Source organism: Ranitomeya imitator, chromosome 1 (assembly GCF_032444005.1).
Source record: "Ranitomeya imitator isolate aRanImi1 chromosome 1, aRanImi1.pri, whole genome shotgun sequence".
In the NCBI taxonomy this organism is placed as follows: domain Eukaryota; kingdom Metazoa; phylum Chordata; class Amphibia; order Anura; family Dendrobatidae; genus Ranitomeya; species Ranitomeya imitator.
In genome coordinates, this window is record NC_091282.1 from 781162442 (window position 1) to 781187725 (window position 25284).

At 43.7% G+C, this 25284-nt stretch overlaps 1 protein-coding gene across 2 annotated transcripts in view; it reads left to right on the top strand.

Moving 5' to 3' along the window:
* The window catches only part of SLC24A4 (solute carrier family 24 member 4), a 116346-nt gene that overhangs the window by 40937 nt on the left and 50125 nt on the right, over positions 1–25284 (top strand). For both annotated transcript variants that reach the window (XM_069736947.1, XM_069736938.1), the window contains exon 3: positions 16241–16317. In XM_069736947.1, the coding sequence (XP_069593048.1) occupies positions 16241–16317 (77 nt within the window). The remainder of the gene's footprint in view (positions 1–16240; positions 16318–25284) is intronic.

Here is a 25284-nt window from a genome sequence, read left to right on the forward strand (position 1 = left end):
CTAATCTACAACAGACCCTATGTAGTAATCCCAAAATAGTTTTTTTTTTTTTTTAAAAAGTACAGTATGCACGGAGCAACCCAAAAAACACAATAGATTTTTGAAAGGAAAAAATTAACAACCCCCAAAAATTAAGGGCAGAAACATTAATAAAACACACCATACTTTACAATAAAACCGACAGGGCCGGAGACAATAAAAGGCCATACAACGCCATACATCACAACCAGAAACATACAACAATGTCTTTACACAACCACAGTGCTGAACATAATACACAACTTGCAATAAAAAATTAATAAATGTAATAACAGGGCGCAGAATCATTCTATACTACCATAATTTAAAAAATAAAACCGACAGGGCCGGAGACTATTGAACGCCATCATATAACGCAAGAATAAAACATCACAACTGAATACAAAAAACACCACCAAACCAAAAAATGGAAAAGAAAAATCTATCCTGGAAAGAACAATAATCAAGGCCGCAGACAATGAAACGCCATCCTATACAACGCCATACATCACAACCAGACTAAAAATACCACAATATCTTTAACCACAGTGCAGAATATAATACACAACTTGCAAAAATAATTTTAAAAAACATGTAGAAAATGCACAGAATCATTCTATACTTACATCTCTGGGCAGCGGATGAAAAGACAGTATTGTAGTAGTGTGTCTAGTCTGTCGTGTAGCCTGCAGCAGAAGTGACAAACAATCCAACATTTTCTTTATATATGGGGGATGTTTTTCTCACTGTTTGCACTGTCTAGACACTGTCTGTTTCACTTTATCTAACGACGCATGCGTCGCACAACGCACGCACGACGCACACCCGCGACGCAAGTGCGTTGTCAATAGGTTTCAATGGGAAATTGAACGCATTGACGACGCACGAGCGACGCAAGTGCGACGCGTGCGTTTTTTGGACGCTAGAAAAATGCAACATGGTAGCGTCTCCGACGCCACACAGGTGCGGTGAAACGACGCATGCGTCGTGCGTTTTACCGAAAACGCACAACAACGCAACGCATGCGTCCCCAATGATAAAGATAGGGGCGCATGACGCATGCGTTGTCGTGCGTTGACGACGCAGCGTCGTTTGACGCTAATGTGAACGTAGCCATATTTGGTCACGGCCCAGTGGAGGACTATAGGGCCTCCATCATCTGAATGCAGCCGCACACATATTTTGTGCACACGAAGAGCGGTTTCCAGAATATGCACCAAACATAGGCACGCACGACCAACGGCAGGAAAGTGTGCACCACCCCACTGTACCGCAATAGGGTGACCCCCCGTGACTCTCACAGCCAAGCGCAAGGGCGTCATAACCCAATAGCCCTGGGTTCTTCATGAAAGGGATGATAGGAGTGATACATTGTGTGAAAGATATGGAGATTACATTGTAAGAACCTAGTAACAAGAATGAAATGATGGGAATAGTTTGCATGTGATAGGGAAATAAGAATTGTCTTGGCTACAAGGATCCTGGGGGTGATATATGGGATGAAATATAGAGTTTGCATTATGAACCTCTGGGGTCAGGGATGATGGGAGTGATTCATAGAGCACCTAAGAACAATGGAAGTAAGTAGTAGATCATATTCCACAGAGAAATAAGAATGTGAGCTTCTGGGAGTGCTACATTGTTTTAGATATGGAGATTAGACTTTGAGGCCTGGGGACAAGGATGATGGGAGTGATACGTTTGTGAGATATACACAGAATATAGAGAAAGGAGCAGCTGAGGCTGATAAATCATAGGAGTGATAGTCCAGAATTCCTCCTTACAGATTACAGGCAGGATTGTCTGGACGCCTCACCACGAAGCGCCGACGACTGAATTCTGGGGATGATGAGAGCCATTGTGTTTGTGAAGAGTCTGCATTGGAGTTTGCCTTCGTTCTCTCTTTAGTAACATAGTAACATAGTAACATAGTTAGTAAGGCCGAAAAAAGACATTTGTCCATCCAGTTCAGCCTATATTCCATCATAATAAATCCCCAGATCTACGTCCTTCTACAGAACCTAATTGTATGATACAATATTGTTCTGCTCCAGGAAGACATCCAGGCCTCTCTTGAACCCCTCGACTGAGTTCGCCATCACCACCTCCTCAGGCAAGCAATTCCAGATTCTCACTACCCTAACAGTAAAGAATCCTCTTCTATGTTGGTGGAAAAACCTTCTCTCTTTGATGTCGCGTTCTACAGTAGATGATGAAAATGATGTCTAATCATAAATCCGAATGGCCCAAATATCCAAGGAAAAAGGAGGTGGATGGATATTGGGAGGATGAAGAGGGGCAGGTTCCTCCTGTACTTGCTGCAGCTGCCGGTCTGTGATGTCTCATGTGTTCCAGAATGAGGAGCTTTGATCATGAACCACATCCATCCCCCTAATTACTGCACCGCTCTTCCTTGGAGACTTGCTGCTTCAGGGCTGCCCCTTTAATTATTTTTGTGTTTACATTTCATTAGTAGTATTTTTTAAATATTGATACAATGTAGCACCCTGCGGAACTAATGATAAATGTCATCCAAATGAATGAGGCAAGGTGCAGGGAACAGAGGAAGGACAGAATTTTAGGTGGGACATCTTAGATTTTATCTGAAACATCAAAGCAACCTGTGGTGGACGTAAACCCGGAGAAATATCCAATAATCCAGTACAATTACAGCAGAACATCTTTAATCCAGCATCAATGGGACTTTATAGGCAGAAGATTAGACATTCTGGATTATAAGGCAGTCAGTGAAAACGAAATAAAATATCACCACAAAATCTATTGTTTTCTTTTCCTTGAAAAAAGTTCCTTGTTGGTTTCTTCAGAGCAAAGAGACTGCAAGAAAAGATTTAGTATTTTCCACAACATTCTGGATCTCTCCTTGCTGTTGGTGAATGGAAACATTCTTGTTGACATCTGTACAAACAACAAGACCCTGGACTCCAGACTGATACATTGTACCAATCTCCGGAATCTAACTCCTGATGAAGGTATATAGTTGATGGAGATTTGTTTGCTATTGTAATAAATCCTCAGCTTTGTGAAGTATGAGGTGTCAGCAGGGTTTCAGACTGTCTATTCACTGACTCCAAGAGATATTAAAATAAGAATTTAAATGCAAATTGTATTAGAAAGTTGCAGAACTTTTCATTTCCTGATGATTGAGTTTGATGTATTTTATACACCAAGTTATATACAGGTCCTTCTCAAAAAATTAGCATATAGTGTTAAATTTCATTATTTACCATAATGTAATGATTACAATTAAACTTTCATATATTATAGATTCATTATCCACCAACTGAAATTTGTCAGGTCTTTTATTGTTTTAATACTGATGATTTTGGCATACAACTCCTGATAACCCAAAAAACCTGTCTCAATAAATTAGCATATCAAGAAAAGGTTCTCTAAACGACCTATTACCCTAATCTTCTGAATCAACTAATTAACTCTAAACACATGCAAAAGATACCTGAGGCTTTTATAAACTCCCTGCCTGGTTCATTACTCAAAACCCCCATCATGGGTAAGGGTACCGTCACACTATACGATTTACCTACGATCACGACCAGCGATATGACCTGGCCGTGATCGTAGGTAAATCGTAGTGTGGTCGCTGGGGAGCTGTCACACAGACAGCTCTCCAGCGACCAACGATGCCGAGGTCCCTGGGTAACCAGGGTAAACATCGGGTAACTAAGCGCAGGACCGCGCTTAGTTACCCGATGTTTACCCTGGTTACAAGCGTTAAACTAAAAAAAAACAAACAGCACATACTTACATTCTGGTGTCCGTCAGGTCCCTTGCAGTCTGCTTCCCGCATTGTGACTGCCGGCCGTAAAGTGAAAGTGAAAGCACAGCCGCTGTGCTCTGCTTTCACTTTACGGCCGGCAGTCACAGTGCGGGAAGCAGAGACGGCAAGGGACCTAACGGACACCAGATGTAAGTATGTGCTGTTTGTTTTTTTTTAGTTTAACGCTTGTAACCAGGGTAAACATCGGGTAACTAAGCGCGGTCCTGCGCTTAGTTACCCGATGTTTACCCTGGTTACAAGCGAACGCATCGCTGGATCGCATCGCTAGATCGGTGTCACACACACCGATCTAGCGATGACAGCGGGAGATCCAGCGATGAAAGAAAGTTCCATACGATCTGCTACGACGTACGATTCTCAGCAGGATCCCTGATCGCTGCTGCGTGTCAGACACAGCGATATCGTAACGATATCGCTGGAACGTCACGAATCGTACCGTCGTAGCGATCGAAATGTTATAGTGTGACGGTACCCTAAGACTAGCGACCTGACAGATGTCAAGAAGGCCATCATTGACACCCTCAAGCAAGAGGGTAAAGGTACCTTCACATTAAGCGACGCTGCAGCGATACCGACAACGATCCGGATCGCTGCAGCGTCGCTGTTTGGTCGCTGAAGAGCTGTCACACAGACCGCTCTCCAGCGACCAACGATGTCGGTAACCAGGGTAAACATCGGGTAACTAAGCGCAGGGCCGCGCTTAGTAACCCGATGTTTACCCTGGTTACCATCCTAAAAGTAAAAAAAAACAAACAGTACATACTTACCTACAGCCGTCTGTCCTCCAGCGCTGTGCTCTGCACTCCTCCTGTACTGTCTGTGTGAGCACAGCGGCCGGAAAGCAGAGCGGTGACGTCACCACTCTGCTTTCCGGCTGACCGACGCTCACAACCAGTACAGGAGGAGAGCAGAGCACAGCGCTGGAGGACAGACGGCTGTAGGTAAGTATGTACTGTTTGTTTTTTTTTACTTTTAGGATGGTAACCAGGGTAAACATCGGGTTACTAAGCGCGGCCCTGCGCTTAGTTACCAGATGTTTACCCTGGTTACCAGTGAAGACATCGCTGGATCGGTGTCACACACGCCGATCCAGCGATGTCAGCAGGAGTCCAGCGACGAAATAAAGTTCTGGACTTTATTCAGCGACCAACGATCTCCCAGCAGGGGCCTGATCGTTGGTCGCTGTCACACATAACGATTTCATTAACGATATCGTTGCTATGTCACAAAAAGCAACGATATCGTTAACAATATCGTTATGTGTGAAGGTACTTTAAGACCCAGAAAGAAATTTCTCAACAAATAGGCTGTTCCCAGAGTGCTGTATCAAGGCACCTCAAAGGTAAGTCTGTTGGAAGGAAACAATGTGGCAGAAAACGCTGTACAACGAGAAGAGGAGACCGGACCCTGAGGAAGATTGTGGAGAAGGACCGATTCCAGACCTTGGGGAACCTGAGGAAGCAGTGGACTGAGTCTGGTGTGGAAACATCCAGAGCCACCGTGCACAGGCGTGTGCAGGAAATGGGCTACAGGTGCCGCATTCCCCAGGTAAAGCCACTTTTGAACCATAAACAGCGGCAGAGGCGCCTGACCTGGGCTACAGAGAAGCAGCACTGGACTGTTGCTAAGTGGTCCCAAGTACTTTTTTCTGATGAAAGCAAATTTTGCATGTCATTCGGAAATCAAGGTGCCAGAGTCTGGAGGAAGACTGGGGAGAAGGAAATGCCAAAATGCCTGAAGTCCAGTGTCAAGTACCCACAGTCAGTGATGGTGTGGGGTGCCATGTCGGCTGCTGGTGTTGGTCCACTGTGTTTCATCAAGGGCAGGGTCAATGCAGCTAGCTATCAGGAGATTTTGGAGCACTTCATGCTTCCATCGGCTGAAATGCTTTATGGAGATGAAGATTTCATTTTTCAGCACGACCTGGCACCTGCTCACAGTGCCAAAACCACTGGTAAATGGTTTACTGACCATGGTATTACTGTGCTCAATTGGCCTGCCAACTCTCCTGACCTGAACCCCATAGAGAATCTGTGGGATATTGTGAAGAGAAAGTTGAGAGACGCAAGACCCAACACTCTGGATGAGCTTAAGGCCGCTATTGAAGCATCCTGGGCCTCCATAACATCTCAGCAGTGTCACAGGCTGATTGCCTCCATGCCACGCCGCATTGAAGCAGTCATTTCTGCCAAAGGATTCCCGACCAAGTATTGAGTGCATAACTGAACATTATTATTTGATGGTTTTTTTGTTTGTTATTAAAAAACACTTTTATTTGATTGGATGGGTGAAATATGCTAATTTATTGAGACAGGTTTTTTGGGTTATCAGGAGTTGTATGCCAAAATCATCAGTATTAAAACAATAAAAGACCTGACAAATTTCAGTTGGTGGATAATGAATCTATAATATATGAAAGTTTAATTGTAATCATTACATTATGGTAAATAACGAAATTTAACACTATATGCTAATTTTTTGAGAAGGACCTGTACAGGCAGGAGTGGAAAAATGTTGCAGAGCATGATGCTGTCATATAAAGAAGTGTTAATGGTTTTTTTTTTAGCAATTCACGTTGCATTTTGTTAATTAACAAAAGAGAAATCCCATCAGTATCTGGTGACCGCTAGTCGCCTCCATCATCCATATCTGGTGACCGCCCGTCGCCTCCATCATTTGCATCTTGTGACCGCCCATCATCTCCATCATTCGTATCTGGTGACCGCCCGTCGCATCCATTATCCGTATCTGGCAATCACCCGTTGCCTCCATCATTTGCATCTTGTGACCGCCCATCAACTCTATCATCTGTATCTGGTGACCAACCGTCTCCTCCATCATCCATATCTAGCGATCACCCATTGCTTCCATCATCCATATCTGGCAATCACCCGTTGCCTCCATCATCAGTATCTGGCGATCACTTGTTGCCTCCATCATCAGTATCTGGTGACCGCCCATTGCCTCCATCATCCATATCTGGCGATCACCCATTGCCTAAATCATTCACATCTTGTGACCAGCCATCATCTCCATTATCCTTATCTGGTGACCGCCCATCACCTCCATTATCCGTATCTGGTGATTACACGTTGCCTCCATCATCCATATGTAGTGACCGCCCATCGTCTCCTTCATCCCTATCTTGTGACCGCTTGTCGCCTTCATCATCAGTATCTGGTGACCGCCCGTCGCCTCCATCATCAGTATCTGGTGACCGCCCGTTGCCTCCACTTCAGGAAAATGGCAGCAGTGTTTTTCTTGAAGTGTCCTCTGACATCTCTTGGGTTATTTTTGTGGCAAAGCTTTGTCTCTTTATTTCTTGTGAAAGAAAGTGGTGGCTTGAAAGAGTTTTTTTAGTGCTTTTAGAGGCCGGTTGCAGGCAAAATGCACCTGAAAATGATGTTATGTGCACACATCCTTTGCTGATTTTGAACAAACTGCAAGGAATTTCCTGCAAATATCGTGGAGACCTGACCCCAAATCTTCTGTCTATGAGGCTTGTGAGGATCCTTCTGTCTCTTCATGTGATCCCAGACAGATGGGATGATGTGAGATCAGGGCCCATCACCCCCAGGACTCCTCATTTTTAATTACATTGGCTGGATATTGGGGGTCATTGTTTGGCTGCTGAATAAGTTTGGAGCCAGACACCTCCTGAGGAGTAGGAAGTATCTGCCTGGATTTCTCAGCATTGGGGAGATCATTAATCATGACTAAATCTCCCAACTTCATTTGCTCAAATGCCGCCTCAAACCTGCAGGACCATCCACCATGCCTCACTACTCCTGCAGACCCTCATTATTGTGCCACTCACCAGCCTCTGGGGAACAAACTGCTTCTGTTAAAGCCAAATAATCTACATTATGACTCATCAGCGTACAGCTCCTGATGCCATTTTCTGCACCGCATTTTGCTAGATTTCCATGCATAGTCGAGCCACCAGCTGTGGCTTCCATGTGAAAAGTCTTGTATTTCCCCACAATTCTTCCATGAAGATGACTTTTGGCCAGACTTCTCTAAGCAGTAGATCAGTGTAGCTGGTCCCACTGATCACTGCCACCTCTGAGTTGATGACACTGATGGACATCTTTTGATTTCGATGAGAAGTAACATTGTGTCTCTCATCTGCTGCACTAATTTTTCTTGGCCGGGTTCCTTAAAAAATTGCACACAAGTGTACCTAAAAGAACTGATGCTGTTTTGAAGGCAATGGGCAGTCAACAGATACTGATAGGATTTAGCTTTCTCTTTTTTTCATTAATTTTGTATTTTGTTAATTGATACGCCATGCCTCAGTTTGGGTATTTGATCCGGTGACCTCTTGCTTTATGGTCTGCTCTCCTGTCTGCTGAGCTACTGCCATTTCTTCCCCGTCCTTCTGCTGATGGTTTCTATTGCCTTTATTTTTCCTTTCTGGGTTTGCTCTTCTTCAGGGATTTCCCATTGTCCCGTTTTGGTTGTCGTGTCAAAGGGTTGGACCTTTATTCTCCCTTCACTACACTTCCTTGCTGGTTATACTTCTAAGGGGATTATATTGTCCTAAGCAGTTCCAAAACGTCAGTGAAAGGATTTTCCCTGCTAGGCAAAAATTGTTTGTGTATCTGCTTTGTTTTTGTTTGTCTTCCGTCCCTGCACCTTTCCTTTCTCCTCGGTCCTTGTATCCTTCTGGACACTTTCCTTATCCTAGTTAGCTGTGCAAAGCAGCCTCCCCTCTGGTTCCTCAGTAGGTACAAGAAACTGTTCAACGGCCTTTTAGGGAGCCAGGTCCAAGAAGGTGTTTGTTAGTAATGTGGCAAGAGATTGTCTAGTCTGTACAGGGACCATTAGCACGCTTCTGTTGTAGGATTTATTATTCCCATTACCCGTGTGTAAGTGAATTACGTGGATAACATGATAAAAATAAACGATGAATTCTTCTGTTTGAAAGCTTTCTCTGCAGCAATTTTCTACACCTACATAATAGTTTTTCATACTATTTTATATATTGCATGTATAGTAAATGTTTGTGAAGTGGAACTAAACACAAAAAGTCTGAAATTACTTGAAGACTTTAATTCCTGAGACCTCTATGAAATATGAAAGAGATTTCTGAGAAAGTTATTAGATCATAAACTGTGGGGAAAATGAGAAACATGTAAATCTGCATGAATGATTTGTATCTTCAGTATCAACTTGGGATCAGTTCAGGATAAGTAATATTATGTATGACTGCACCAGCTGAATAGTGATAGTGAGCGCAGCTCTGCAGTATATAATACATGATGTAACTCAGGATCAGTACAGGATCAGTAATGTATGTACACAGTGACTGAACCAGTAGGATAGTGAGTGCAGCTCTGGGGTATAATACAGGATGTAACTCAGGATCAGTACAGGATAAGTAATGTAATGTATGTATACAGTGACTTCACCAGCAGAATAGCGAGTGCAGCTCTGGGATATAATGTAGGAAGTGACTCGGGATCAGTACAGGATTAGTAATGTAATGTATGTGCCCAATGAGAGCAGCTCTGCAGTATATAATACAGGATGTAACTCAGGATAAGTAATGTAATGTATGTACACAGTGACTGCACCAGCAGAATTGTGAGTTCAGCTCTGGAGTATAATACAGGATGTAACTCAGGATCAGTAATGTAATGTATGTACACAGTGACTTCACCAGCAGAATAGCGAGTGCAGCTCTGGGATATAATATAGGAAGTGACTCGGGATTAGTACAGGATTAGTAATGTAATGTATGTGCCCAGTGAGAGCAGCTGTGCAGTATATAATACAGGATGTAACTACGGATCAGGGCAGGTTAAGTAATGTAATGTATGTACACAGTGACTGCACCAGCAGAATAGTGAGTGCAGCTCTGGAGTATAATACAGGATGTAACTCAGGATCAGTAATGTAATGTATGTACACAGTGACTGCACCAGCAGAATAGTGAGTGCAGCTCTGGAGTATAATACAGGATGTAACTCAGGATCAGTAATGTAATGTATGTACACAGTGACTGCACCAGCAGAATAGTGAGTGCAGCTCTGGAATATAATACAGGATGTAACTCAGGATCAGTAATGTATGTACACAGTGACTGCACCAGCAGAATAGTGAGTGCAGCTCTGGAGAATAATACAGGATGTAACTCAGGATCAGTAATGTAATGAATGTACACAGTGACTGCACCAGCAGAATAGTGAGTGCAGCTCTGGAATATAATACAGAATGTAACTCAGGATCAGTAATATAATGTATGTACACAGTGACTGCACCAGCAGAATAGTGAGTGCAGCTCTGGAATATAATATAGGCGGTAACTCAAGATCAGTGCAAAATAATGAAGTAATAGTTGGTTGTAACCTTTAATTATAACGTTAGGGAATTTTATAAATTGCAGTTCTGTGCTATATTTACCTTATGAGAATCTTTCTCTGTGCACATTGTACAGCAGTTTTACTTTAGTCTTCTATATTTTGGCTCAGGAGATTTAGTCTTCTATATTTTGGCTCAGGAGATGAGGCTTCCTGTTAGATCTGCTGCTTATTAGGAAACTTTTATACTCGAACATTGTCAGATAAAATCTAGGGCAGGTGCAGGAAATCAGAGAGTGAGAGCAGCGGCCATGTCTTGTGTGGAGTCCACGCTGTGCTGACAAATGACTTAGATGTAGAGAGCTGCATAAGGGGATCTGTGCCACCGTCACATCACTAAAGAGAAGAAATGCCATTATGCCATAGTGCGGTGTCTGCTGACACAAATGGGCTGTTACTTGTAGCAATTGACACATTAATGGGCAGACATAAAGACAAGTATTACGTAAGATGCAGCTCCCCCAATACCTGGGAACAAATCCAGAGGGAAAATAACAGAAACTGAATATTTGTTTCAATATATAATTGTCAATTAAACTGACACTTGAAGTATAGGAGAATGATACTGATACTGGGGGTACAGGAGAATCACGCTGACACTTGGGGTACAGGAGAATCACGCTGACACTTGGGGTACAGGAGAATCACGCTGACACTTGGGGTACAGGAGAATCACGCTGACACTTGGGGTACAGAATAATGATGCTGACACTTGGGGTACAGGATAATGATGCTGACACTTTGGGTAGAGGATAATGACACTGACACTTGGGGTACAGGATAATGACGCTGACACTTTGGGTAGAGGATAATGACCCTGACAGTTGGGGTAGAGGATAATGACCCTGACACTTGGGGTACAGGATAATGACACTGACACTTGAGGTACAGGATAATGACACTGACACTTGGGGTACAGGATAATGACACTGACACTTGGGGTACAGGATAATGACACTGACACTTGGGGTAGAGGATAATGACCCTGACACTTGGGGTAGAGGATAATGACATTGACGACACTGACACTTAGGGTACAGGATAATAACGCTGACACTTAGGGTACAGGATAATGACGCTGACAGTTGGGGTACAGGATAATGACACTGACACTTGGGGTACAGGATAATGGCACTGACACTTGGGATACAGGATAATGCTGCTGATACTTGGGGTACAGGATAATGACACTGACACTTGGGGTACAGGATAATGACACTGACACTTGGGGTACAGGATAATGCTGCTGACACTTGGGGTACAGGGTAATGCTGCTGACACTTGGGGTACAGTATAATGACACTGACAATTTGGGTACAGGGTAATGACGCTGACACTCGGGGTACAGGGTAATAACGCTGACACTTGGGGTACAGGATAATGACACTGACGACACTGACACTTAGGGTACAGGATAATAACGCTGACACTTAGGGTACAGGATAATAACGCTGACACTTAGGGTACAGGATAATGACGCTGACACTTGGGGTACAGGATAATGACACTGACACTTGGGGTACAGGATAATGGCACTGACACTTGGGGTACAGGATAATGCTGCTGACACTTGGGGCACAGGGTAATGCTGCTGACACTTGGGGTACAGTATAATGACACTGACAATTTGGGTACAGGATAATGACGCTGACACTCGGGGTACAGGATAATGATGCTGACACTTGGGGTACAGCATAATGACGCTGACACTTGGGGTACAGGATAATGACACTGACACTTGTGGTACAGGATAATGATACTGACACTTGTGGTACAGGATAATGACCCTGACACTTGGGGTACAGGATAATGACGCTGACACTTGGGGTACAGGATAATGACGCTGACACTTGTGGTACAGGATAATGACACTGACACTTGGGGTACAGGATAATGACGCTGACACTTGGGGTACAGGATAATGACACTGACACTTGTGGTACAGGATAATGACACTGACACTTGGGGTACAGGATAATGACACTGACACTTGTGGTACAGGATAATGACACTGACACTTGGGGTACAGGATAATGACGCTGACACTCGGGGTACAGGATAATGACGCTGACACTTGTGGTACAGGATAATGACACTGACACTTGGGGTACAGGATAATGACGCTGACACTTGGGGTACAGGATAATGACGCTGACACTTGTGGTACAGGATAATGACACTTGGGGTACAGGATAATGACACTGACACTTGGGGTACAGGATAATGACACTGACACTTGTGGTACAGGATAATGACACTTGGGGTACAGGATAATGACACTGACACTTGGGGTACAGGATAATGACGCTGACACTTGGGGTACAGGATAATGACACTGAAACTTGGGGTACAGGATAATGCTGCTGACACTTGGGGTACAGGGTAATGCTGCTGACACTTGGGGTACAGTATAATGACACTGACAATTTGGGTACAGTATAATGACGCTGACACTCGGGGTACAGGATAATGACGCTGACACTTGGGGTACAGCATAATGACACTGACACTTGGGGTACAGGATAATGACACTTAGACTTGGGGTACAGGGTAATGCTGCTGACACTTGGGGTACAGGATAATGACACTGACACTTTGGGTACAGGATAATGACGCTGACACTTGGGGTACAGGATAATGACACTGACACTTGGGGTACAGGATAATGACACTGACACTTGTGGTACAGGATAATGACGCTGACACTTGTGGTACAGGATAATGACACTGACACTTGGGGTACAGGATAATGACACTGACACTTGTGGTACAGGATAATGACACTGACACTTGGGGTACAGGATAATGACGCTGACACTCGGGGTACAGGATAATGACGCTGACACTCGTGGTACAGGATAATGACACTTGGGGTACAGGATAATGACACTGACACTTGGGGTACAGGATAATGACGCTGACACTTGGGGTACAGGATAATGACACTGAAACTTGGGGTACAGGATAATGCTGCTGACACTTGGGGTACAGGGTAATGCTGCTGACACTTGGGGTACAGTATAATGACACTGACAATTTGGGTACAGTATAATGACGCTGACACTCGGGGTACAGGATAATGACGCTGACACTTGGGGTACAGCATAATGACACTGACACTTGGGGTACAGGATAATGACACTTAGACTTGGGGTACAGGGTAATGCTGCTGACACTTGGGGTACAGGATAATGACACTGACACTTTGGGTACAGGATAATGACGCTGACACTCGGGGTACAGGGTAATGCTGCTGACACTTGGGGTACAGGATAATGACACTGACATTTTGGGTACAGGATAATGACGCTGACACTTGGGGTACAGGATAATGACACTGACACTTGGGGTACAGGATCATGAGGCTGACACTTGGGGTACAGGATAATGATGCAGACAGTTGGGGTAGAGGATAATGACCCTGACACTTGGGGTACAGCATAATGACGCTGACACTTGGGGTACAGGATCATGAGGCTGACACTTGGGGTTTAGGATCATGACGCTGACAGTTGGGGTACAGGATAATGACGCTGACATTTTGGGTACAAGATAATGACCCTGACACTTGGAGTACAGGATAATGACCCTGACACTTGGGGTACAGGATAATGACCCTGACACTTGGGGTGCAGGATAATGACCCTGACACTTGGGGTACAGGATAATGACCCTGACACTTGGAGTACAGGATAATGACCCTGACACTTGGAGTACAGGATAATGACCCTGACACTTGGGGTACAGCATAATGACGCTGACACTTGTGGTACAGGATCATGAGGCTGACAGCTGGGGTACAGGATAATGATGCTGACACTTGGGGTTTAGGATCATGACGCTGACAGTTGGGGTACAGGATAATGACGCTGACATTTTGGGTACAAGATAATGACCCTGACACTTGGAGTACAGGATAATGACCCTGACACTTGGGGTACAGGATAATGACCCTGACACTTGGGGTGCAGGATAATGACCCTGACACTTGGGGTACAGGATAATGACCCTGACACTTGGAGTACAGGATAATGACCCTGACACTTGGAGTACAGGATAATGACCCTGACACTTGGGGTACAGCATAATGACGCTGACACTTGTGGTACAGGATCATGAGGCTGACAGCTGGGGTACAGGATAATGATGCTGACACTTGGGGTTTAGGATCATGACGCTGACAGTTGGGGTACAGGATAATAACGCTGACATGTTGGGTACAAGATAATTACCCTGACACTTGGGGTACAGGATAATGACCCTGACACTTGGGGTAGAGGATAATGACCCTGACACTTGGGGTGCAGGATAATGACCCTGACACTTGGGGTACAGGATAATGACCCTGACACTTGGAGTACAGGATAATGACCCTGACACTTGGAGTACAGGATAATGACCCTGACACTTGGGGTACAGCATAATGACGCTGACACTTGTGGTACAGGATCATGAGGCTGACAGCTGGGGTACAGGATAATGATGCTGACACTTGGGGTTTAGGATCATGACGCTGACAGTTGGGGTACAGGATAATGACGCTGACATTTTGGGTACAAGATAATGACCCTGACACTTGGAGTACAGGATAATGACCCTGACACTTGGGGTACAGGATAATGACCCTGACACTTGGGGTGCAGGATAATGACCCTGACACTTGGGGTACAGGATAATGACCCTGACACTTGGAGTACAGGATAATGACCCTGACACTTGGAGTACAGGATAATGACCCTGACACTTGGGGTACAGCATAATGACGCTGACACTTGTGGTACAGGATCATGAGGCTGACAGCTGGGGTACAGGATAATGATGCTGACACTTGGGGTTTAGGATCATGACGCTGACAGTTGGGGTACAGGATAATAACGCTGACATGTTGGGTACAAGATAATTACCCTGACACTTGGGGTACAGGATAATGACCCTGACACTTGGGGTAGAGGATAATGACCCTGACACTTGGGGTGCAGGATAATGACGCTGACACTTGTGCTACAGGATCATGAGGCTGACAGTTGGGGTACAGGATTATGATGCTGACACTTGGGGGTTTAGGATCATGACGCTGACAGTTGGGGTACAGGATAATGACCCTGACACTTGGACTACAGGATAATGACCCTGACACTTGGGGTACAGGATAATGACCCTGACACTTGGGGTACAGGATAATGACCCTGACACTTGGGGTACAGGATAATGACCCTGACACTTGGGATACAGTATATTTGAGCCTATACATAATATATAAAGTCTGCAGGTTGTGTGGACTCGGGTAATGTTGGGATGTCCCTCAGGAGCTGCAATCTGTGTTGTTCCTACTGTGATCTGTCATTCTGCAGCTGCGTCCTCTAGTAATGAGGCTCTGTCCCTCCAGCTTGTTACCTATCAGCAGCCTTTTAGATCTGACACATATAATATGGCAATTCTTGGCTTGTCTGGGCCTCCTGCAGAGATGACTCCTGCACTATGTTCGCTGCACATGCAGGAATGTAGAATGAAAAGTATTTATCCCAATTATCAATCAATACTAGATGGGGATTGTAGTGCTGCATTGGTCTGTGACTGTATCACATATGATTTGCTTAGATACATAGTTTAGCAGGCAGAATCATTCAAGCAATGCTTAGTTATCATCAGCTCAGCAAACTGTATCATACATGATGTATTATTCTTCAGAGCTGCATTCACTTCACTGATGTCTGTTATTGGAAACAATCAGATAGTTTGTCGACCTCCCAGTTTTTATATGAACTCCTGTAATGCAAGGGACAGTTAATCCTCTTTCAAGTAGAAGACGTCTGGTGTAAAATTGACACTTCCCAGAGGCAAAAGCTAGGGAATGCTGGACGATTTCAGCTCTGAAGGCTGAAAATAGTTAAACTTTCTATTTCTTGTTGCACATTGTATCTTCTGTAAAAAGTTGTTTTTTTTGTGGTTGTTTTTTAACTTTCATCTTCTTTTACTTATTTTACTTTATTGTTATCATCCAGCAGATCAGTAATTTTATTTAATTTTTTTTGCTTTGCAGCAATTAATGAGTTTCCGGATGATCTTTTCACCATCAAAGAACGTCAGAAAGGAGCCGTCCTGCTGCACATCTTCTGCGTAAGTTTGTCTTCTTGGACATAAAAGAAGGGATAAATGTGTTTAGTATCCCCTTTCGTTATAGCTCAGATTGTTCAGATGGAGCGGAAGAACTCCTGCAAAGTAAGGTAATCTGGCATACTGTATACAGTGGGGTAAAATAGTATTTAGGCAGTCACCAATTGTGCAAGTTCTCCCACTTAAAGAGATGAGAGAGGTCTGTAATTGACATCACAGGTAGACCACAACTATGAGAGTCAAAATGAGAAAACAAATCCAGAAAATCACCTTGTCTGATTTGGCAAGATTTATTTTGCTAATTATGTTGGAAAATGAGTATTTGGTCATTAACTAAGTTCATGTCAAAATATTTTGCTATATATCCTTTGTTGGCAATGACAGAGGTCAAACGTTTTCTGTAAGTCTTCACAAGGTTGGCACACACTGTTGGTGGTATGTTGGCCCATTCCTCCATGCAGATCTCCTCTAGAGCAGTGATGTTTTGGGCCTGTCGCTGGGCAACACGGACTTTCAACTCCCTCCAAAGGTTTTCTATGGGGTTGAGATCTGGAGACTGGCTGGGCCACTCCAGGACTCTCATAGTTGTGGTCTACCTATGATGTCAATTACAGGACTCTCTCATCTTTTTAAGTGGGTGAACTTGCACAATTGGTGGCTGACTAAATACTTTTTTCCTCAATGTATTAGGAGGTCCTGGACGGGAAATAGGTCCAGGGTCTTTCACATATGTGAGTAGTGCATTCGACACTTGCACACACTGGTCCTTAGGCTTACACTATGAGTCTTATAATTTCACTTAATGTAAGGGGTCTTAATTCCCCCAGGAAGAGAAGACTTTCCTTGCAGGAGATGAAGTCTCAGAAAGCGTAGGTAGTGTGACCATACTGGCACATTTAGGCTATGTGCCCACGTTGCAGAAATGCTGCAGAAATGTCTGCAGCATTTCCGCAACTCCCTGCCGCGGGTAGTGCATTTTCCTGCAAAACCCAAGTGATTTGCAAGCATTTTTAGCTTGCAGAATGCTTGCGCTTTTGAAGCATCGCTTGGAAAAGTGATTGACAGGTTGGTCACACTTGTCAAGCATAGTGCTTAACAAGTGTGACCAACTTTTTTTTACTACTGATGCTGCCAAGGCAGTATCAATAGTAAAAGATAGAATGTTAAAAATAATAAAAAAATAAAAAATATGGTTATTCTCACCTTCCGACCGACGGCCTCTGATCTCCTCAGCAGCGCTCCTGGTACGTTCTGTTTCCAGGGATGCTTTGCACAAAGGACTTTTGTGACGTCACGGTCTCGTGACCACGACATCATCCCAGGTGATTCGCGCAATGCATCCCTGGGAACGGAAGCCGCCGCATGCACCGCTAAGAGGCGGGAGGACTTCGGGGGCCATTAGAAGGTAAGTATATCCCTATTTTTTATTTTAATTCTTTTTTTTACAGGGATATGGTACCCAAGGGCCTGGAGGAGAGTCTCCTCTCCTGCAGACCCTGGGTACCATCCGCACATGAAGCACTCACTTTACGCATGGTGGGCTTAGCCACATGCGTAAAGTGAGCGTTTCAATGCAATCCTATGGCGGCTGAATCGCCGTGATTCTGCAGAAATAATGAACATGCTGCAGATTTTACTGCTATGCGATTCCGCAGCGGGAAAATCTGCAGCATGGGCACAGCAACTGCTGAATTTCATGATTGCATGGGAATTTGTTTTTTAAGCGTTTTTTAGCGTTTCCGCTGCAGCAGAAAACATTGCAGAAATGCATAAAAAACGCAACGTGGGCACATAGCCTCAAGTTTGCACTAAATTCTTTTTTCCCGGGCCTACTCTGCTTACAATGACAGTAAAAGGGTAGAGTAGCGATTTTGTTATTTTCAAATTGTCTACTACAGGTGACTAAAACTCATAGTGATCCAGGCGGCAGATTTGTTGTCTTGCAAGCACTTCTGAAGGGCAAGCCAACCATTTTATGTAATATCTATGCACTAAACGGGTCAGATCCGTTATCTCGAAAAGTTTTTTTCCTTACTTCAGAAATTGCGTCCGGCAGCTCTAATAGTGGGTGGAGACTTTAACGTCCCTTTTTCAGAGGTTTTTGATAGACACTCATTGGGGGCCAGTTTGCCTCCACAAAACCTAGTCAGGTTAGCATTGGAATTTAGGAAATTGATTAGGGCCAACTCAGTGTTTGATTTATGGAGATAGATAATCCTAAGGAGAGGGCCTACTCTTTTTTTTTTTTTTTTCCCCCCGCCTCACCGTACACATACAAGAAAAGTTTTTTTGAGGGGGAAATATTTTATCTCTTAGGCTCGGTTTTTATGTCCGAGATACGCAGAAAAGTTCCTGAGCAGTGATCCGTATTCAATGCGAGGATGCAATTTTTTTTTTCTCCAAAAAGTATCCGTGTGTCATCCGCATGGCATCCGTACAGCGAGACTTTCTCACCCGCTTGCAAAATGGACATATAATGGATCCATGGGCTCAAATATTCGTGAAAACATATATACAGTGTATATAGTAACATAGTTAGTAAGGCCGAAAAAAGACATTTGTCCATCCAGTTCAGCCGATATTCCATCATAATAAATCCCCAGATCTATGTCCTTCTACAGAACGTAATAATTGTATGATACAATATTGTTCTGCTCCAGAAAGACATCCAGGCCTCTCTTGAACCCCTCGACTGAGTTCGCCATCACCACCTCCTCAGGCAAGCAATTCCAGATTCTTACCGCCCTAACAGTAAAGAATCCTCTTCTATGTTGGTGGAAAAACCTTCTCTCCTCCAGACGCAAAGAATGCCCTCTTGTGCCCGTCACCTTCCTTGTAATATATATATATATATATATATATATATATATATATATATATTACACTTCAATTGTTGGCTTTTGCTAAATCATTACCGAACCCGGCAGGATATGAGACATGGTTTACATACAGTAAACCATTTCATATCCGTTATATTTTTACACATTCCTCACTAATAATGTCAGTAGTTTGTGTGTGCAAAATTTTGGACCTGTAGGTGTTAACCCCTTTACCCCCAAGGGTGGTTTGCACGTTAATGACCGGGCCAATTTTTACAATTCTGACCACTGTCCCTTTATGAGGTTATAACTCTGGAACGCTTCAATGGATCCTGGTGATTCTGACATTGTTTTCTCGTGACATATTGTACTTCATGACAATGGTAAAAATTATTTGATAGTACCTGCGTTTATTTGTGAAAAAAACGGAAATTTGGCGAAAATTATGAAAATTTCGCAATTTTCCAACTTTGAATTTTTATGCAATTAAATCACAGAGATATGTCACACAAAATACTTAATAAATAACATTTCCCACATGTCTACTTTACATCAGCACAATTTTGGAAACAAAATTTTTTTTTGTTAGGGAGTTATAAGGGTTAAAAGTTGACCAGCAATTTCTCATTTCTACAACACCATTTTATTTTAGGGACCACATCTCATTTGAAGTCATTTTGAGGGGTCTATATGATAGAAAATACCCAAGTGTGACACCATTCTAAAAACTACACCCCTCAAGGTGCTCAAAACCATATTCAAGAAGTTTATTAACCCTTCTGGTGCTTCACAGGAATTTTTTGAATGTTTAAATAAAAATGAACATTTAACTTTTTTTCACAAAAAATTTAATTCAGCTCCAATTTGTTTTATTTTACCAAGGGTAACAGGAGAAAATGGACCCCAAACATTGTTGTACAATTTGTCCTGAGTATGCCAATACCCCACATGTGGGGGTAAACCACTGTTTGGGCGCATGGCAGAGCTCGGAAGCGAAGGAGTGCCATTTGACTTTCAATGCAAAATTGACTGGAATTGAGATGGGACGCCATTTTTCGTTTGGAGAGCCCCTGATGTGGCTAAACATTGAAACCCCCCACAAGTGACACCATTTTGGAAAGTAGACCCCCTAAGGAACTTATCTAGAGGTGTGGTGAGCACTTTGACCCAACAAGTTCTTCACAGAAGTTTATAATGTAGAACCGTAAAAATAAAAAATCATATTTTTTCACAAAAATTATCTTTTCGCCCCCAATTTTTTATTTTCCCAAGGGTAAGAGAAGAAATTGGACCCCAAAAGTTGTTGTACAATTTGTCCTGAGTACGCTGATAGCCCATATGTGGGGGTAAACCACTGTTTGGGCGGATGGGAGAGCTCGGAAGGGAAGGAGCGCCGTTTGACTTTTCAATGCAAAATTGACAGGAATTGAGATGGGACCTCATGTTGCGTTTGAAGAGCCACTGATGTGCCTAAACATTGAAACCCCCCACAAGTGACACCATTTTGGAAAGTAGACCCCCTAAGGAACTTATCTAGAGGTGTGGTGAGCACTTTGACCCACCAAGTGCTTCACAGAAGTTTATAATGTAGAACCGTAAAAATAAAAAATCATATTTTTTCACAAAAATTATCTTTTTGCCCCCAATTTTTTATTTTCCCAAGGGTAAGAGAAGAAATTAGACCCCAAAAGTTGTTGTACAATTTGTCCTGAGTACGCTGATACCCCATATGTGGGGGTAAACCACTGTTTGGGTGGATGGGAGAGCTCGGAAGGGAAGGAGCGCCGTTTGACTTTTCAAAGCAAAATTGACAGGAATTGAGATGGGACGCCATGTTGCGTTTGAAGAGCCACTGATGTGCCTAAACATTGAAACCCCCCACAAATGACACCATTTTGGAAAGTAGACCCCCTAAGGAACTTATCTAGAGGTGTGGTGAGCACTTTGACCCACCAAGTGCTTCACAGAAGTTTATAATGCAGAGCCGTAAAAATAAAACAAAATTTTTTTCCCACAAAAATTATTTTTTTAGCCCCCAGTTTTGTATTTTCCTGAGGGTAACAGGAGAAATTGGACCCCAAAATTTGTTGCCCAATTTGTCCTGAGTGCGATGATACACCATATGTGGGGGGAACCACTGTTTGGGCACATGGGAGGGCTCAGAAGGGAAGGAGTGCCATTTGAATGCAGACTTAGATGGAATGGTCTGCAGGTGTCACATTGCGTTTGCAGAGCCCCTAATGTACCTAAACAGTAGAAACCCCCCACAAGTGACACCATTTTGGAAAGTAGACCCCCTTAGGAACTTATCTAGATGTGTGCTGAGCGCTTTGACCCACCAAGGGCTTCACAGAAGTTTATAATGGAGAGCCGTAAAAATAAAACAAAAATTTTTTCCCACAAAAATTATTTTTTAGCCCCCAGTTTTGTATTTTCCCGAGGGTAACAGGAGAAATTCGACCCCACAATTTGTTGTCCAATTTGTCCTGAGTGCGCTGATACCCCATATGTGGGGGGGAACCACTGTTTGGGCGCATGGGAGGGCTCGGAAGGGAAGGAGCTCCATTTGGAATGAGGACTTAGATGGAATGGTCTGCAGGTGTCACATTGCATTTGCAGAGCCCCTAATGTACCTAAACAGTAGAAACCTCCCACAAGTGACACCATTTTGGAAACTAGACCCCCTAAGGAACTCATCTAGATGTGTTGTGATAGCTTTGAACCCCCAAGTGTTTCACTACAGTTTGTAACGCAGAGCCGTGAAAATTAAAAAAAAAAATCTTTCCCCCCAAAATTATTTTTTAGCCCCCAGTTTTGTATTTTCCCGAGGGTAAGAGGAGAAATTCGACCCCAAAAGTTGTTGTCCAATTTGTCCTGAGTACGCTGATACCCCGTATGTTGGGGGAAACCACCGTTTGAGCGCATGGCAGAGCTCGGAAGGGAAGGAGCGCCATTTGGAATGCAGACTTAGATGGAATGGTCTGCAGACGTCACATTGCGTTTGCAGAACCCCTAATGTACCTAAACAGTAGAAACCCCCCACAAGTGACCCCATATTGGAAACTAGACCCCCCAGGGAACTAATCTAGATGTGTTGTGAGAACTTTGAACCCCCAAGTGTTTCACTACAGTTTATAACGCAGAGCCGTGAAAATAAAAAATCTTTTTTTTTCCCACAAAAAATATGTTTTAGCCCCGAGTTTTGTATTTTCCCAAGGGTAACAGGAGAAATTGGACCCCAAAAGTTGTTGTCCTATTTGTCCTGAGTACGCTGATACCCCATATGTTGGGGTAAACCCCTGTTTGGGCACACAGGAGAGCTCGGAAGGGAAGAAGCACGGTTTTACTTTTTCAACGCAGAATTGGCTGGAATTGAGATCGGACGCCATGTCGTGTTTGGAGAGCCCCTGATGTGCCTAAACAGTGGAAACCCCCCAATTATAACTGAAACCCTAATCCAAACACATCCCTAACCCTAATCCCAACAGTAACCCTAACCACACCTCTAACCCTGACACACCCCTAACCCTAATCCCAACCCTATTCCCAACCGTAAATGTAATCTAAACCCTAACTGTAACTTTAGCCCCAACCCAAACTGTAGCCCTAGCCCTAGCCCTAGCCCTAACCCTAACCCTAGCCCTAGCCCTAACCCTAGCCCTAACCCTAGCCCTAACCCTAACCCTAGCCCTAACCCTAGCCCTAACCCTAGCCCTAACCCTAGCCCTAACCCTAACCCTAGCCCTAACCCTAGCCCTAACCCTAACCCTAGCCCTAAACCTAACCCTAACCCTAGCCCTAACCCTAGCCCTAGCCCTAACCCTAGCCCTAACTCTAACCCTAGCCCTAATGGGAAAATGGAAATAAATACATTTTTTAAATTTTTCCCTAATTAAGGGGGTGATGAAGGGGGGTTTGATTTACTTTTATAGCGGGTTTTTTAGCGGATTTTTATGATTGGCAGCCGTCACACACTGAAAGACGCTTTTTATTGCAAAAAATATTTTTTGCGTTACCACATTTTGAGAGCTATAATTTTTCTATATTTTGGTCCACAGAGTCATGTGAGGTCTTGTTTTTTGCGGGACGAGTTGATGTTTTTATTGGTAACATTTTCGGGCACGTGACATTTTTTGATCGCTTTTTATTCCGATTTTTGTGAGGCAGAATGACCAAAAACCAGCTATTCATGAATTTCTTTTGGGGGAGGCGTTTATACCGTTCCGCGTTTGGTAAAATTGATGAAGCAGTTTTATTCTTCGGGTCAGTACGATTACAGCGATACCTCATTTATATCATTTTTTTATGTTTTGGCGCTTTTATACGATAAAAACTATTTTGTAGAAAAAATAATTATTTTTGCATCACTTTATTCTCAGGACTATAACTTTTTTATTTTTTTGCTGATGATGCTGTATGGCGGCTCGTTTTTTGCGGGACAAGATGACGCTTTCAGCGGTACCATGGTTAGTTATATCTGTCTTTTTGATCGCGTGTTATTCCACTTTTTGTTCGGCGGTATGATAATAAAGCGTTGTTTTTTGCCTCGTTTTTTTTTTTTTTTTCTTACGGTGTTTACTGAAGGGGTTAACTAGTGGGCCAGTTTTATAGGTCGGGCCGTTACGGACGCGGCGATACTAAATATGTGTACTTTTATTGTTTTGTTTTTTTTTATTTAGATAAAGAAATGTATTTATGGGAATAATATTTTTTTTTTTTTCATTATTTTGGAATATTTTTTTTTATTTTTTTTACACATTTGAAATTTTTTTTTTTAACTTTTTTACTTTGTCCCAGGGGGGGACATCACAGATCAGTGATCTGACAGTTTGCACAGCACTCTGTCAGATCACTGATCTGATAGGAGTGCAGGCTGCTTCACAGTGCCTGCTCTGAGCAGGCTCTGTCAAGCCACCTCCCTCCCTGCAGGACCCGGATCCGCGGCCATCTTGGATCCGGGGCTGGAGGGAGCAGGGAGGGAGGTGAGACCCTCGCAGCAACGCGATCACATCGCGTTGCTGCGGGGGGCTCAGGGAAGCCCGCAGGGAGCCCCCTCCCTGAGCGGTGCTTCCCTGCACCGCCGGCACATCGCGATCATCTTTGATCGCGGTGTGCCGGGGGTTAATGTGCCGGGGGCGGTCCGTGACCGCTCCTGGCACATAGTGCCGGATGTCAGCTGCGATAAACAGCTGACACCCGGCCGCGATCGGCGGCGCTCCCCCCGTGAGCGCTGCCGATCGCATATGACGTACTATTGCGTCCTTGGGAAGTAAAGCCCACCCCACATGGACGCAATAGTACGTCTAATGGCAGAAAGGGGTTAAAATAAAGGGTTAAATCACGGAAAAAACTGGCGTGGGCTCCCGCGTAATTTTCTCCGCCAGAGTGGGAAAGCCAGTGACTGAGGGCAGATATTAATAGCCTAGAGAGGGACCATGGTTATTGCCCCCCCTGGCTAAAAACATCTGCCCCAAGCCACACTAGGAGAGGCACATCTGTAAGATTTGCCTATTCTGGCACTTAGCCACTCTCTTCCCACTCCCCTGTAGCGGTGGGATATGGGGTAATAAGGGGTTAATGTCACCTTGCTATTGCAAGGTGACATTAAGCCTGATTAATAATGGAGAGATGTCAATAAGACACCTATCCATTATTAATCCAATATTAGTAAAGGGTTAAAAATACACACACATTAAGAATAAAGTATTTTAATGAAATACTGTAAATAAACACATAGTGTTTTATTATCTTTATTGTATGCTCAATCCAACTGAAGACCCTCGTTCTCCTGTAATAAAAGGAAAATAAAAAAGCAACAATATCCCATACCTGTCCGCCGTACAGTCATGTCCCATGCTGTAAATCCATCTGAAGGAGTTAAATACAGTTACAACCAGAAGCCTGCTAATGCAGCCGCTCCCGGCTGTAAAACAATGGGGAATGAATTAAATGAAGGTAACATAGCTTCGGTGACTAGCGGTGCCGTCACCGAAGCTGCTCCCCCTGGTGGTATAAACTCATTTGAACTGTAGCGTGGGAACTTTTCTGAAAATTTTCTCATGCTACAATTAAAATTAGAAGTCTTCTCAGCCATTAAATCGGGCCTGTCACTGGCACCTGAATGAGTTTCTTGTCAAGGACCTCAACATTA